At 27.1% G+C, this 18,059-nt stretch overlaps 2 protein-coding genes across 3 annotated transcripts in view; one reads left to right on the top strand and one right to left on the bottom strand.

Moving 5' to 3' along the window:
• Positions 1-1,290: 1,290 nt before the first annotated feature.
• LOC142333490 (RNA-binding protein pno1-like) lies at positions 1,291-12,403 on the bottom strand. Of its 2 annotated transcripts, XR_012758615.1 has the most exons (3): positions 12,292-12,403; positions 10,901-10,995; positions 1,291-2,422 (listed from the first exon to the last, which is right to left on the bottom strand). XR_012758615.1 is itself a non-coding variant. In XM_075380737.1 (2 exons), exon 1 carries the CDS (start codon positions 4,637-4,639, stop codon positions 3,977-3,979), a length of 663 nt encoding a protein of 220 aa, XP_075236852.1. In that variant the 5' UTR covers positions 4,640-4,843; the 3' UTR covers positions 1,910-2,422; positions 3,961-3,976. The 2 variants fall into 2 exon arrangements, 1 of the variants encoding a protein (XP_075236852.1); XM_075380737.1 differs by lacking the exons at positions 10,901-10,995; positions 12,292-12,403 and adding an exon at positions 3,961-4,843 and having other exon boundaries at positions 1,910-2,422.
• The window catches only part of FipoQ (F-box/LRR-repeat protein FipoQ), a 78,844-nt gene continuing 72,239 nt past the window's right edge, over positions 11,455-18,059 (top strand). The window contains exons 1-2 of the mRNA XM_075380670.1: positions 11,455-11,580; positions 15,793-15,903. Coding sequence (XP_075236785.1) covers positions 11,578-11,580; positions 15,793-15,903 — 114 coding nt within the window. The 5' untranslated portion in view covers positions 11,455-11,577. The remainder of the gene's footprint in view (positions 11,581-15,792; positions 15,904-18,059) is intronic.

Below are 18,059 nucleotides of genomic sequence, written 5' to 3'. Positions count from 1 at the left end.
GCTATACATACATGTAGGAAATCAAAAATGTAGTCTTTCTACATATAAATTTGCATATACATCTTCCTTTGGATACTCCTGTAGATATAAATTTTAATTTAAATGAGTTGTCATAATACATTCATTCTTCAAGTAGCATCAGAAACTTGTCTGACTAACAATCAAAGATACTGTACATAAAAAATCTATACAAGATGTTTTTTAGTGTCCCTGTTAGAGTACTTATTTGATTTTAAACTGTTTCACTTTTATTATGGAATTTTTTAACAAAAAAAAGGTTTTCAATTTAACTCTTATTTACTAAAGCCTAAATAATTTAAGTGAATTTTTAATAAATTTCATGATATTTTAAAATTTTTTTAGAGGAATTAAGTTTTCTTAAGTGAATGATGTTTGGGATGAACAATTTCAGTATGTAAAACAATATGATTGAGTCATCCTCATTGCTTTGTATTACATTATTATGGTTTAAAGATATAAATGTAGTCTGGTGTTATTCTGACACTCTATGTATTTCCACTTGTAATTTAAAGAAAATTGGTTGGAAAATTTCTGTAAAAGTGAGATTAAAAAATATTTAAACATTTTTTTGAATGTACATATACAACATAAAATAATATATACATATGTGTCTGTTCCGTTCCATGTTGAGCCGGTTGGTTCTGCACTCTAGCATCTACTAGTGCTGGCTGGCGAGTTAATTTAATATGACCATTCTACATAAGAATACCGCACAGTGCGGTTGTTTTCATTTCAGTCCAAGGGGACTCATAGTTTCTTGATAATGTTCAAGTTCAATTATGACTAAAGTGCCATACATTCTTAAGTTTAATTCAATCAAAATGTCAAGGGTGACAAGAAATTAAATATAATGATTCAAGAACATAGTGTTGCTTCATTTCATCATCTACCATCTCATCAAAAATACAGTTCACACTAGCTCTAAAATCTACCAGTATCTATCATACGAGAGCCTTAGTTTTGATTGATAGTGGTCTATGTCGTCTCTCAAAATTATTTGGTAATTTTTATTGATTCAGGTTTCTTACCTTTTATATTTCTTGAGAACAGTTTTTTCTTTTGGTCTATCCATATTTTAAACAACTATAAAACAGAAAAAAGCTATATAAAAAAGGTCTTTTTAATATATTTTAAATCTTTTTAAAATATTGATGTTATGAAAATGGTACCAAAAAGGCTAGTAGTAATCTTTTTTAATTTGGCACAGGCTTTAAATAGTCAAAATTTAAGACAAGAATATAATTATTTTTGTTATTTTTTAAATCAGCCTTACTAAACACAATCATTTAAACATAAAAACCCAATTATTAAACAGTTAATTTTTCAAAGGTTTAGTAGAAAAAACATTCAATAATCTAAATTAAAAAAAAATTATAAATTTTATATTAATATTATTCTTCAAATAAAAAATCTGTTGCGGTACATGTCAATTTTTTTTTGCTTGGTGATATCACCACATAACCCAGAAGTTTGACAATGTAATATGGCATTTTGTTGTGTATAAAAAATGCCACACCTCACTGGGATTCGAACCCAGGACTTCTGGATGAAAGGCTGTAATGTTACCACTCTGCCACAGTTCTTTTAATTAAGTCTACTTTCAACAGATTTTTATAGTTTAATACGAATTTGTTCTACACTGAAGACTATAAAATTTTAAATGGGTATTGTTACTTTTTTTCATCTTATACTATATGATATTTGTACAAACAATTTTTTATTGGTTCAGATTTTATTTTTTCAACTAAAAATTTTACATCAAATTTTTATACAATACAAAGTTAACAGTATAATATTATTTATACTTAAATGAAAATATTTAAGTATAATAATAAAAAAAATTAATATCTGCATTACAAAACCTACAATTTGCATTTGATAGTATTTTGGTCATTAGAAAATTTAATTTTTAAGATAGGGATGTATTCACTAATTAATTAAAAATAATTCTTTTCACAAAACTAATAAAATAAAAAATATATTGCAATTACACTCAATAAAATTTTATTATTTTTTAATATCTAACCATTAATGTTTTTGAATTTCTTTATTTCCAATAAATCTTGTTATATACATTAATCTGATCCAAGAGAACAGATTCAAAATAGTTTTTCGTTTTCATATCACTGTTTATGTCATTACAATTATTGTCATAACTGAAATCAGAGGGTTTAATAACAAACAGTTTGATAGCATCATTTATCATTTCTCTACTTCTACACTTATGTGGGTACAAAACTGTGTATTTCTTGCAGTCCATTATTTCTACATTTTTCAGGTCAATCAATTTAAAAATCACATAGTTCATTCCTGACCAGTTTTAAAAAACAGATAAAGTTTTAATAAAATGTTTTGGTTCACAGCATAATAACTATATAATTATCCAGTCAGCCTTGATAAACTAAAAATTTACAAAGAAAATAATAATTAGATAACTTTCTTATTATTTATAAATTTTAACATTACAAGTAAATAATTTCATTTGTAAGTACAATGTTAAACTAAATACTTTGCTAAATGTGCTTATGATCTATGAAAATCTAAGTATTGTTATAAAATGCTTTAACAATTATGGTTATGGTTTCCATAACCACTAAGTGATCAATTATAACAATTAGCATATTAATATATATTAATATATATATATTAATATATTATGTCATACTTACTAGGGAACATAAGAAATGAAGTGATTTCCTGATACTTTCTAGTACTCTTCTCACTGTGCTAAAAATACAGTTAACATATCAGGATGCCATGCCCACCAAAATGAAGATGATATTCAGCCCCACAAGTGACACCTTCATTCTGTTTACATAGGCATTGGCTGTATAGTGAACTACATTACTGTTAGATAAAATAACTGTCCAATACCTCTTATACAATATGTTTTTGAACACAAAGGTTTTTTAGACCACTACTTTATTGTGTATGTGTGGAATATAAAGGTTCCATGCATATTGGTGGATCTGTGTCTACAAGACAGTTGGCAAATGTTGACCTTTGATACTGCTTAAGTCCTCCACCGCAATGTGGTCCACATTTGTGAAACCTTACAGACACTTAAAAAACCTAAATATCTTTAGGTTGTGTTAAAGTATCTCACTTGAACACATTTGACTATTACAGAATATATAAACACAAAAACGACATATTAAATAAATACAATTCAATCCAATACAATCTCTGACCACATTCTTCATGCAAGCAGTAACATCAGCTAATGCCAGGGTGAAAACAGCAACACCAGCCACTGGAGACTCGCAAACAAGACTAAAGACATTATGAATAAGTTACTAAAAACTTTATAATTTGGATTGATTTGTAATTCAACTTTTTTTTTTTTTAATAAATGGCCTGATCTTAAAATGATAATGCATCTCTGAAAAATCTCATTTAATAAATTTCAATAGTTGATAATTTTTAACAAAGGCACTTAAATATAACTGTTTTTGAAAGAAAAGACTTAAGGTAGTAGGTAATAATGTAAGGTAATTAATTTAACAAATCTTAAATTTACTAGCAATACAACATACAAATACAAACAGTACTGCAATAATATTACAAAAATGTATTGTTACTGCAATACATTTAAAGGTAAGATGTGGCATTCAACACTAATGTTTCAATAGTTTTTTTTAGTTGCAGAATCTTATTCATGTTTGTATAATTATTCAGCTTTCAAGTAATATTGTATTCTGAACTCACACAGAAATAATACCTTAAAAAATTCAAACAATAGATACAGTTTTTTGATTTTTTATTCTGAACTCGTAGATTACAATAATAAACTTCTTGCATACTGAGAACAGCAAGAAAAATAAAATTATTAATAAAGTAGTTTTACTCAACAATATCTCAAGATAAAAAAATGTGGTCAACTAGTTAAAAAAATATATATTTTTTTCACATTATATTTAATAGTTCTTTTTACAATACCTGAAAATATTTACATTTATAATCGTTCAGACATTCTACTAGCAACATTTCTTAATTGACCATAAACCTTTGATGGAGGACTACCCATTATTAAATTGCAGATAGCTTTCATTGCAATCTGAATGTTTTGATATGAACCTAAAATATGTATTTTGGAATCAGCAAGAACGATACGAGTTTTCGTGATGTTTTCTATCGTAAATTTTGTTCGACCACCTTTACCAGCAAGACGACCGACAGCACGAGATAAATGATCTCCCCTTAATGTTTTCACATCTTTTATTTCAAAAGACTCCACAAATAAATTGTCCAAACGAAGCAGAGCTAAAGCATCTTCAACTTCGAATCCATACACAAATGCTTTAACAAAGTCCGCCGCTTTCTGCAAGTTGCTAATATCTACAGTATCGGGACAGCTTCTTATTTCCACATTCCTTGTTTTAAGATTAAAACGAATTTGTAATTTCAAGTGCTCAACAACAGGAGAAAATATTTTCATCCAGTTTTCTTTAAGAGGTGTGTATCTATGAGCCGGCACTGGCACTTTACGCATCTCAGTTCCAGAAACTAAACCTTTCACTTTTTTTGGTGCAGAAACTTGGGACACTTTTCCCTGAAATCCATTCACTTCATCAACTTCCATAGAACTATCACCACGTAACGACGCCTGTCTCTTCATATTTAACTTTGTTTTAATTATGTTACAGTTATTAAACTTACAGTTAAAATTATTCTAATTTAACTTAACCTAGCCGGAATCATTTTAAGTTTTTAATATGGTTGACAGCAATAGTAATTAGAATAAAACACATTAAAAGAAACAACTCCCGTACACAAATGAACAAGCGATCATAACCTCAATCTAAAGAACGTCAGCTGTAGTTGCCACTATGATTGTCGACAACTCATCTTCAGAATAATTAGGTTCTCATTTTTTAACTTTTATATTTTTTAGAAGAAAAAGTTTTTTAGAAGGAATTTTCTGCATTGTATTTAAGAGTTTTCTAATTTTTTTGCTTACATCTGTATTTATATACAAACGATTATATTAAGAGACTAAGAAAAAACGATCGGTTGGTATTGACAATATATAAGTTCAGATAGTTGGAATGTATAGGTAATTTAAGTGATTAACGCTTTTATCACTTTTTTAGAGGATTTCCAAACAATTTGGAAACCATACATTGTATGTATGTATAAGATTTTTTCGTATGCTCTACTTGAGGCAAATCTTAACCGACTAAGACGACCTTGGGGGTGATGTAAACCTATCGGTAATACAGTCCTTTTGATTTTAAACAGAATCGCTTCAATGGAAACGGAGTTTTTGGATACAATTTCAGCTTTTTTTCGTTCTATAGGGGGGGGGGGGGGAACGGCGGCAGATTTTTACTTTGCCAATAGGAGTTGAGTATAATTAATAGTTGAGTATAATACTCTGCCAATAGGAGTTGAGTATAATTACCGTTATTAATTGGAACTGATTGTTAAAACAAACAGAAAAAAGTATTTTAGTTTGACTGAACTGTAGTTAGTACATGATGGTAACATATTTATGTTTGAGAGCACAAGCGCACACAGGTAAAAGTTTTTCTTAGGTTTTATTTATTCATATATGTGATTTTTGTAACTGATATTTATTATTAAATGAGTTAAAGAAAACCGGCAATGAATCGCATAACTTTCCTTACTATGCCGGTCAAATTATATAATGCATTTTTCAGATCAATCGTTTTAAGTTCTACTTGTATCTTTATGATAAAATAATCCCTTTTTATTGAAAAAACAATAACCAAAATTATGAATTCTTACAATGTACAAATGTGTTACAAAATATCAACCAAACATTTTTTTTTGTTTCAGTTATATTTTCATCAACATATTAAAAAAATCCATGTGTAAATTTTAATGTTATTGATAAAGAATCTTTTTTTTTATTAAATAAAAGTTTGATTACATTTAAATCTTTTAATTTTAATTTTTGAAGTCAAGATGCTCAACAAAATAAAGCAATAACCAACATTTTTAATATTAGTATATTAGCATTAAAGTTTCAAAAAATATGTTTTCAATTTTTTGAAAATTTGGGGGCTAATTCATCAGGAAACTTTTTTTAATGATTAAAATATCCACTAAAATTGATTTTTAAATAAATAAAAAAATTTTTTTTGAATCTTTAAAAAAAATTTGGGAGCTTCCCATCAGGAGAGAGGTATTAAGTTATTTTAGTGACTTTGTTGTTTAGAAAAAAACGTTTTGAGCATTAAAAATTGCAAATTCTTTTCATTTTGGGGGTTCCCATACTCGACGGAAGCATTTAGATAAAATTAATTTTTAAGAAAATATTTTTTAATTAGTGATAAGTTAAAAAAAATAAATTTTTTAAATTGTTTAAAAATAGATACAGTCATAATTCTAAATAAAGTAGTAACTATCTAGGAAAGGGTGAATCTTTTTGGCTAATCTTTTTTTAGAAAAATAGTAAAGATAAACAAATTAAGATTTTTAAATTTTAAATGCAATGGGCAATTTATGAGATGGATTTAAATTTAAGATAAATAAAATAAAATCTTTTTTAAAAATTAAAAACACATTTTTTATTAGCGCAGACCATTGGAGTAGGAAGAGAAAAAAATGTTTATAGTGGTAAGGTAAAATTTTTATAGTGGTATAAAATATAGATGAAAAAAAACTTCCTTTAACTCCTTTTCTGAAGCAATATATAGGTAAAAAGGGAAAAATATATAGTCATTTTTTAGAAGAGGGTGAATAAAAATCTTTGGTATTCTTTGATCTTGATTTAACTTTGTAAGAACATTTTTTTGCTAAAATGCCCCAGTAAAGATTTGAAATTTTATTTTGATTCCCAGCTGAAATTTTTTAAAACATCCTCCCCTCCTTTTTCTAATTTTAGCGAAAAACTTAATACATTCTTTCCCCCGAAGGAAGTATTTGCCTACCAAGTTTGAAGAAAATTGGTCAATGGGATCCAGAATTATTAGACCAAATACAAGCCAACATATATTCAAATGCACAAATGTCTGCATGCCAAAAATAAATTGTTTAGACTTGTGAGGATTGGAATAAAACCTTTTTGCAGATTATTTACAATTTATTTAAATCTATTTAAATGTATCCCTAAAGCACTAAACTTAAAACAATACCAACGTTTCTAGAATTTTTTTTGCCGATCTGTATCTGCATACTTGTTATAAAAACAAAAAAGTTTAAAGTTTTGTTTATCCACATTAAAATTTTGTATTATCTGAACCAAATTGTTTTTACATTTCTTTGGTGTCAGATTTGGCTGTAGTCATGTTGTATTGACAGATGATGAAGAATGAAAATTCATTTTCCCTTGCATTCTTATTTTGGAAGGAAAAACACTAACTGCTATTCAGATTGTATTTTCAGTTTTATTTACTACTTTTTAAGATGTTAAAAAGTAACTTTCTAATACTGTTAGTATTTGAAAGTTTATTGTTAAAGTGTGCAGTATAATTCATATCTCACTTTTTTATATTTGTAGTAGTTTTTTATGTTTAATGTATAATAATTTATTTAATCCTTGGATTATTACATAAATCTTTGATTGTTTTGAAGATTTTATAAAAAAAATAAATGAATATAAAATGACTTTCTAATTATGGAAAAGATTTCTAGTAAGAATCTTTTAGTTTCTAGCCAGCGCTACTATTTTGTATTTGCAGTAAAGGCATTAAGAATAAAAAGGATTTGGTTCTTTCCATGACTTTATGATGAAAGTATGTTTAGATAAAACTATATCATTACTATTAATATTTCAAAGAAGAAAGAATATTTATACTTTAATACTTATTTATTAAGTATACTTACTTAAAGTATAGTATACTATATTATACTTAATTTAGACTTGGGAGGACTGGAATAAAACCTTTTTGCAGATTATTTACAATTTATTTAAATGTATCCCTAAAGCACTAAACTTAAAACAATACCAACGTTTCTAGAATTTTTTTACGTTTTTAGAATTTTTTTATGGATTTGGTTCTTTCCATGACTTTATGATGAAAGAATGTTTAGATAAAACTATATCATTACTATTAATATTTCAAAGAAGAAAGAATATTTATTACTTTATTAATTTGTAAAACTACATATGAAACCAAAATTTAGTTTTAAAGATTATTTCAAGGATGATCCTTGAATAATTTTGTTTAAAAAAGTACTTGATTTTTAAACTAATAATAGTTGTATTAACTGACATTATTATTACTATAAATTAACTAGTTAATGTAAAGTCAGCATTATTTGAAAAACTGTATAAGGACCTGACTTTTCTGTTTACATATGGATAATAATTTTTTAAGGATAAATATTAAGAATTGACTATATACAATGCATTAATTTAATAAAATATGTACTCCATCTGTCTTTATGTTAATTTCTGAAGGGGTTTAACTCTTATATATAAGAAATTTTTTGTTTTTCAGAAAATGAACTGAATTGAAGTAAATTTATAGGTTTACTATAGACTAATTAATCACTATGCATAAAACACTACTTTTCTATTTATATAAGATTTTTCAGTTCTTAAAAAGACAAATGAAAACAGCGGAAAAAGTATTTAATAGAATAAATTGAAACTGTCTGATGATAAAAATATCAGCTATTTCAAAAGAATTCCCATCATTATAACCTCTTTTATTTATTTCTAAATGTTGGTTTCGCTTGCAATGTTTATCGTGGAAGAACAGTGTGCTGATATAAGATATTTATTTTATGATTGCATAAAATCGGCTGAAATTCACTTGAAGATTTTAAAATAGTAGGCTATGGTAAAAAATGTATTAACTGTTCAAATTTTTATAAGTGGATTTAACATTTTAAATTGGGCAGAACAAGTGTCACTGATTTTCTTCGTGTGGAAGATTGCTACGATATGGAAGTTTCTACTGATGCTTTGCAAAATCGCATTAATGATCTTGTTCGCAAGGGCAGGCAAATAACAATTTGAAATTGCAGAAATTTTTTAATGTGAGAATTGGCAATGCCCAGTATTTATCTGTAATAAGGTGGGTTCAGTGACATTTGACTCAAAACCGCAGATAACTGAATTGACATTTGTATGAAACTTAAACAATGGTTTTTAACAGACAGTAATGATTTTTTTAGATTACATATTAACTCGAAATAAAACTTGGAATTATTTTGACTCAGAATCCAAACATCAGAGTATGGAATGGAAATATAAGAGTTCGTTCGCCAGGAAAATATTCAACAACCTATCTCAGCCAGTAAAGTGATGATAACAATGTTTTAGGACTATAAAGGCACATTTTATTACAGAGAGTACATTGTGACCTGCTATAATATAAAGTGAAACTTGCAATAAGTAGGAAACATCCTGGTTTTCTCGAAAGGTGTAATTCTTCTTCATGATATCTGCTGCCCCAAGCTGCTAAAAAGACATGGGCATTAGGAGTACACTGATGCCGGAAAGCCATTCTGCTAGAGCTTTTTGAGAGAAATAAAAGATTATCCTTTCACATAAAATCTGTTTTAACTTAAAGTCTAGCCTATGTTCTATTTTAACATTAAGTATTCATTGTTATCATACTTTTTAATGAAAAGTATGATCACTTCCTTAAATGGTGTGTGACAAAGGACATTGATGTTGCCTTAACATATCCTTCAATAGTGAGCAAGAGCTGTGAGTCAGTGAGTCGTTGTTTATGTCTAGCATACAGAAAGCCATATCTAAAAACATGGTTTTGAAAACATTGGACTACAGACAATACCTGAATAAGACAAGCAAAATCAACCACTTTAGAGATTGCTAAGTTTTTATAACTATATGAACAAGTGGGCGTCAAAATTGGGACTATTTCAATGAATTAATCATTTTGTACTCTGATGTTTCAGCTATTAAATCTTAAGTTTCAAATTTGTATTTAATGTTTTTAAAAATATTAAAATTGTTTGGTTTGATTCTTAACTCACAGCTCACTTTTATTTTTATTGATGTTATTAACAGATTGAGCTGATGAAAATATAACCTAAATTATAAAAATCAGATCACATGAAAATGACCCCTGCTTTTGGATATTCATTGGCAAATGGCGACAGAATAGGTCCTAAAAATCAAATTCACAAAAAGAGTTAAATATTTGACATGAACAAGATGAATTTTGCTTCTAATTGTTGTAAATATGGAAATGAATGTGCATTTTTCATAATATTGTCATGTAGTCAACCACCTGTGTCAGTGGACTACCGTTTTGCTGTCCGCTATAATACAAAGTCAAACATTCTAGTACTGAAAAATTTACAATTGCATCCCTGATGGAAAAACTACTCAAAAGTTTGGTTGGGAATTGTTGCTAAATCCACCTTACAGTCCCGATCTTGCACCATCAGATTTTTTTTGTATGGTCTCAGAAAGTTTTTACGTAATACTGAGCAGGTAGATCAAGAATGCAAATGTGAAAGAAGAATGACTTAAGACACTAAGAAGAGCAATTCTTTACTACTGGAATAAGAAAGCTGGAACAAGTGCTCATATGTAGCCAAGGATTATGCTGAAAAGTAGCCTTAGTTTTATTGTTATTGAATAAATAATTTTTCTACAATTATTTGTCTCTTAAATTATTGAATGATCCTCACAGTTAATTAAGAAAATTGTTTCCTTTTTTTTATCAAAGTAACAATAAGCTAATTGTATTTCTCTGATATATTATATTACTGTTCATAGTTTGAGATTGTCTTAGAACAGATTTTGTGATAATATACAATTTGTTTATTTTTCAAAGCATTGTTTAAGTTGCAAAAATATGAGGTACAAATCAGAAGTCAAGAAATTTTGCAGCACTGTTGCATATTAGTCTAAATCTGTAATAATTAAAAATTTTATTATGTTTATTTAAAATCAGAAATCTTTAGACATCTTTGTTCTACTCACCAAAAAGAGTACCTGCATTATGAGCGTAGTTTCTCTTGGAGAAAGAAAATCTCACTGGTGTCGCTTGTATTTCAGATGCTTTATTTGTATCACATCTGTATTACAGAATAGAAAGATAAAAAAGTAATTAATTTACCCCTTTCCACTAAGAAACAAATTATTATACTCTGCCCCTCTGATTAGACTTTCAGTGTAATATGCATATTTAAAACTAATAATATTTTTTTATTCCAATATGGTTCATAAAAAAAAATTAATATCCATTTCTACTTGTACTGAGATTTTAATACCGAGTAATATGTTTTGAGTATTTAGATGTGAAATTTTGCATATATCTATTAATTAATGCTTAATTTTAAAACATATGATTCATATTCATTTTATCTAGAAAAGAATTACTTGCATGTTTTTGTAATATATATATGTTGTAAAATTGAGTTTAATTATACAGTTAATTGCTTTTAAACATGATGAGTCATTGAACTTTACATTCAACAATTATTAGAGCAGTGGTTCATTCTTATTACCACTTTGAACTGAGTCACATCTGACATTTTAGACAGTACATATGTTAAGTTTCAAACTGAACTCTACTGATGCTATTGATGTAATGCATATGTTTGAGAGCCAACTAATAGTCAGTTCAGTGATACTTAAGATTTCAAACACTTAGCACAATGGTGAGTTATTTAAATACAATTACCGCAACAGTTCTCTATCTTTTCTTACAGCAGTAAATGTTCAGTGTTATGTAACAAAATGTATGACTTTGTTTTTGAGTAATTGATGTTTAAAAATGGAAAACTCAATTGAAATAATATTATTCATGCAGCATTTTAATTTGGTTTAGTAATTTAAAAAGCAATAAAAAACTAAATGATATACTTTAGGATTTTTAAAAATATTTTATATAAAAATACTACTCTATAATATCTTATTGCAATAAACACTGAGATATTATTACTATTATATCAATACTTACTACTAAATTTAATATATTTTATAAGTCTTTTTTTATAACTCACAGATTTTTTTTAGTTTTATTCTCATTCATGGCATTTTTTCATTTTACTATTGATCTTAAATAGAATTTATTTATTTCTTAACTTTTTTAAGTACCTTTTGGGTACTTTTTAGAAAACTGGTCTTCTAGAAAAACTAGGATAACAACCAACATGTTACCTTCTGGATTAGCTGGTCCTCAGGTTTGATTCATGGCAAAGATCAAATTTTTTTAATCTACCATTTCATCTTTCCTATTAAAATAAATGTGTAGAATATCCAATTATCATAATGAAAATAAATAAATAAAGTAATATAAGAAGATGAAATGAATGAAATAACAGGAAAAATGTGAAAACCTTCCTTGCCAGACATTAAACTCTAATTACCTGAAATTAAATTAAATTCATTAAAATTTAGCTTGCATGTACTATTCTTGGAATAATGTAATCACTATTTTAATGAACAATAACTACAAAGCAAAGCTCTGTTATGAAGAACTTCAGTCTCAGAATCAACTGATTTTATTTTCATTTAGGGCACTTGGAATAGTGCCCTGACTTTGTAGCTGTAGCCTCAAAAATAATATACTTAAAATAAAAGGCTAGCAATTTTTGTATGGAGGATATAGCTTTTTTGTTCATTGACTTGGAGGCCTTTGTTTTTGCAAAATAAATCATTATGGGAAAAATTTGGTGTTTTATTATTTTCTGGTATTGTTACTTCCCTACTAAGAATTTTTCTGAATTTCCAGCCACTCAGGCCATTGCTGTTTTTAAATAGTTCAATAGTAATAATCTCCCACTGACTATTCATTGCAACCTTTGTTCTTATGAGTGTTTTTAATTAGCAGTCTTCATTAAAATAAGGACCACTTTAAACATTATTTTGTGAAACTTCTTTCTTAGTAATGATTATTAGAAAAACTTTAACAAATAAAAAGTATTGTTATCTTGTTAAGTAAATTGTGTTTTCATGAGAAAAAAATGTAATAACACCAAGTTACTAAGTCTAAAACAATAAGTTAGAATACATTAAGTTAAAATTTATAACTAGAAAATTCAAAAACTATTTTTTTTAAGTAATAGATATGAACAACTATAGAGGACTTGTAAAAAAATATTTATTTATTATTTTTCACTCATCCTCTGAAGCAATACCTCAGAGGCTAAAACAAAAGAAGAAAGTATCAATCAATAACCAGTCACTTAATTACATATATTTTTTGTACTTATACATGTAATATGATATTATCATACATATATAACAGAGAAATTTATTGTAATTTTTTTTTCTTTTGCTTGATGATATCACTACATAAGCTTGAAGCTTGTGGGTGGAATATGGAAATGGAATATTTGTAGCATATGAAAAATGCCATGTCTGACAGGGATTTGAACTCAGGACCTCTGGATGGAAGGCTGAGATGCTATCTCTCGCACCAGGGTGGCCAACATGATTTTATAAAAATGTTTTATAAATTGTTTAATCCACATGAATGTAATATTTGAAGAACAGTTGATCAGGAGGAATTATTAAAGTAGTAACAGCAATATTGTTCATAGTGAACTTATCTTCAACATTAAAGAAAATTTTTTATTTCAAAAAAGATCATTCTTCTATAATATATTACATTGTTGAAAATGGCTCACACTTTGTACAAACACAGAGCAATTAAATGATTCTTCTCTTTTATCTTTTTCATACAAATTTGGATGTTTTAATGAGTAATGATTATCATAATGAGTTATGATTAGTAATGATTATTATTAACAGAGTAATATCCCTTATTTCTTATATTATGATCATGGATATCTTCATTCTTTTAAAAACCTAAAGATTTTATGCATTATGTTTTGTATACTTGTACATACAAACTTTGAGCTGTCTGTAAACCAAGAAATACCATTATGTTTCTATTCATTTCATTAACAGTAACGTAATAATATTTAAAAAAATTTAAAAACCCTTATAAATCAGAAAATAAATGACAACAATACTGTACTTTATATTGACACAATAAGACTGCAATAAAATGAATCAATTTTTTATATTTTTCAGCCAAGTTGTTTTTTTAAACATGTATATCACATAACAGTTTACCAAATAAGTAATCAAAATAATTACCATATATAATTTATTTTTTAACAGTAACCCCTAGAAATTTAAAGCTAACATACTCTTTTAGTGTATTGTTAATTTATTTTGTATATTTCATTTATGTTTTTAATACGTTTAATATGAAATTCAATAAAACTTGTTTCTTTAATAATACTTATAATAATAATCCATTTCTACTTAGACATTTGTGGGCTGAATGTCTAAAAATATCTGCAATTTTTAAAGAAAAAATTGAACTTTTATCTAAACAGATTCATAAAGAATTTTCCTGGCAATAGAAAATTTCTCTTCAGTTAGTTGAGAAAAATCAGAAAGAATATGTGACCTAAGATTGACTGTGGGACACCTTAGTTCCAATTTAAGAAACTGGGAAGTATGTGTCTTAATTTCACCTTTAATACTTTTAACTTTAATTTCAACACAGGATGATACATTCTAGTTAGAGAGATTAATTTCACCCTTAGATGCTAGACCTCTTTAATTTTTAAATTGTTTCAATATAAAGCCTCCAATTTTTAACTTTTTTTCTGTATGTGGTGTTATCAGAGTGTAAACAGTATTCAAATTTTACTACATTTTTTATTTTTTCTGGGTGCAAAATAAAGTGTCATTATGAGCGCCAGGATACAGTATTACTATATTAAACAATTTGCGCTAACAAGACCAAAGAATTAAATAATAGTACTAAAAATTAATAAATTGAACTTAAAAATTAAATAATAGTATTGTAAAATAAATAAAATCAACAATTAAAATGCGAAATATCATAGTGAAAAATATTCCTTAAATAAAATAATATCACAATGAAATACAATATTAAAAATCTAACTTAAAACAATAAAATTACCATCTAGCATATGCCAAATGGCGTAAATAAAAGAAACATACTATAATAATAATCAAATATTTGAATACAGTTGCACAGCCTTAAGAAATAACAAGATATTTGATGACATTGTCTATTATTCCCTAAAATACTTTGACTGAACCTTTATTATAAGGATAGAGAGGAAATTTAAAAAATAATTTTTTATTCAAATTGCAAAATATTGCATGCATTTTGATTGGTTTGTGATTATGATGATATATGATACCTTAGTAGAGTATACTTTTAATGTACTGTTGGATTTAAGTAGATAAGAAATAAGTAAAACTCATATTAAGTTTTCTACTTTGTAAGTGTCAAAGGATTGAATTCTATGGCCATGCAAGTGCTGGTAAAGGCCAGCAATATCACTGCTTACTAATTTTGTTTGATTTGCATAATTTCACCAGTATAAAAATATTTATCTTATCAGACACAAGAAATGGTATTTGCTTATTTCTTCTTTTTAACATATAGGGAATTATTATGCTCTTTTAATCATTTATTTATCAGCAAAAATTCATTTTTGTCCTGGAAAAGATTAGTGTTTGTAGGAAAATTATATTATAAAGAAATTCAATACTTTTGGATTGAAGTGTTTTTAAAGCTTGACAATGAAATTATAGATCAACCTCTAAGCAAAAGTTAATATAAAAAAAAAACAAAAAAACTAGGTGATTAGACATTATTTGTTGTTACATTCTGTGATTTAACTTTTTTTAAATGAAACATTTTTAATGGTATTTTTTATATTCTGCATTAATAATTTCTTGATGAACTTCTCACTGAAATTTGTTTCAAATAAATGTCACACGTAACCAAAACATTAATTTTAATGGTCTTAATTGTGATATTTTATTTTATGTTAAATAATTAATAAAAACTTGCTTGTTTTTTGATAAAGGAAATGGATCGCCGGCTGTCAAGCTGGCAAGCATTAACTATAGACAAAGATCTTCTGCATTCCAGGCAAGATATACATCATTCTAGCAGTCGAAGGCGACGACAAACTACGGTAAGTTAGTCGATGAGCTTATATTGCTGTTGAATTACTAATATGTGTTTATAAATATTATTAATCCTGTTTCTCTGAACATAGCAATATAAAAACTGCAAATACCAAAAAGTAAAAAAAAAAATAAAATTCCGGTCCTTAAATGCTGTGTCAGTTGATGGCTAGTTGGTTAGTGATTGCTGTAACATACAGGTTCAAATCAAATTAAAAGTATAGTTCATTTTATTTTGGTTTGGGTATGAATGTCACTGATATGCTTCTGTTGTTGGGATCCAATTGTTGGTTATATTGAATGACCTCAAACTACACAAAACGTACGAACTGCCTTACTGTAATTTAGCGAATTAGCTATAAAAAATCATAACTCAAAAGCTATTAAACAGATTATTTAATAACATTACTGTTTATTTTATAATTAATTGTTTGGATTGTAATTATTTGCTGATTATGCATTCTAAAAGCAGTACATGAAGTTAAACTATTCCTAATAACATAAAGTACTTCCAAAATGATGATTTTAATGCAACTGGTTACTTAAATTTATCTTCCACTGTTTCTTGCAATCAACACAAGGTACATACTAATGTGAAAGTAGATTAATAAAACTTGTAAAATATTAAAAATTATTCTTGAAATTCCAAGGCTATTTCAGTTTGAAGGATCCTGTCATCATAATTGTTTTCTTTTTACCCTTTTTTTTATTATAAAGTAAAAGTTTATTTTAAAGTAACTCAGTAAAAGATAAACCACAGAGCTGGGTTTTCAGAATTTTTTTAATTGACTGTGGAAAAGAGAGGAGGTTCTCAATTCAATGCATTTGTTTTTTTTTTACATCTTTACTTGTGACCAGATGATAGATTTTGATGAATCTGTTTTTATTGTGTAGAGTCCCTCTGGTGACTTTTTGCAAATATTACTAGGTAGGTTAAGTGAAGATCATTAAACAAAAATTATACTGTCTACCTGACTGTGTTATTTAGAAAAAAAATTTATCATTCTGTAGAATGAATTGTCGTATTGATGTTATGCTACAGGTGTACATATTCTCATTTATCATGCTCTATTCCTACCTAACTCCTGATTGATTTTGGATATGGAATTCAGTTTAGTTTACTATGGTTTATAGAGGTGCAGCTAATACAAATTTTTTCGTATTAATAATATACAGTAATTAAGATGACAAGTTAAATTTTTTATTTTTATTTTTTAATGAAAGATTGGGCATCAACATTGCAATGAGGTTATAGGGAATAAGTTATTAACCAAATGGAATACTTAATTACACAGTAACAACAAATGTATCAAGTGGACAGGGTTGATGAGATCTAATCCCAAAAATTGTTTTTACTTTTGAATATTTATTACCTGAAAATTTAAAATAATGTATAACAGCTGCTAATGATGCTGAGTATATCAAGTGATCATTTGAAAAGTTAACAAATTTTTTATTCAACGCTATCACTACCATCGTATTTCTGTTTGCAGGCATGTGTACCGTTCTTGGGGTGGAACCCACCCTTTCCACTACACCTACCCCAACTCAAAAATCTTAAGTGGCAATGGTAGCATTTAATTACATTAATTGACAACTTGAAAAAAATAATGAAATTTGGTGAAAAGAAAATTAAAATCCGCCCACCCCTTTGCTCGGTAGGTGCACAAAACTCATCTGGAGTAGTACTTTTTTTAAATTTTAGTTCAACAAAAATAATTATAAAATTACATATATTACTTCTTAAACCATTTAAAATAATCATAATCTGTGGATTAAAACTGTGAAAATTATTTTTTAGATTACTAACACAAAATTATGTGTTAGTAATCTAAACTAACATTTTTATTTGGATGTTGTTCATTAAACGCTTGAGTAATACTTTTAGCACGTTTATTTTTCTCTCTGTATGTAAAAATTAGTTCATGTCTTTCTTCCAGATTGTGAGCCATTTTAGCGAGACAAATTTACTAAAGACAAAAAATGAAAGGCCTAATGGTGGAACAATAATACAAACCAAATGCCAGTTTTAACTAAAGAACACAACAACTTAAATAAAACATGATAAAATAAATACAATAAATACTTTTTGCCACCAATTACAAACAATATGAAACAAAACAATTTGCAAAAATTCACCATTGGAACTAAGATCTCAATAATT

The sequence above is a fragment of the Lycorma delicatula genome, chromosome 1 (genome assembly GCF_047948215.1).
Source record: "Lycorma delicatula isolate Av1 chromosome 1, ASM4794821v1, whole genome shotgun sequence".
In the NCBI taxonomy this organism is placed as follows: domain Eukaryota; kingdom Metazoa; phylum Arthropoda; class Insecta; order Hemiptera; family Fulgoridae; genus Lycorma; species Lycorma delicatula.
Note: the sequence above shows the minus strand (reverse complement) of the source record. Positions and strands in the feature narration are given on the sequence as shown.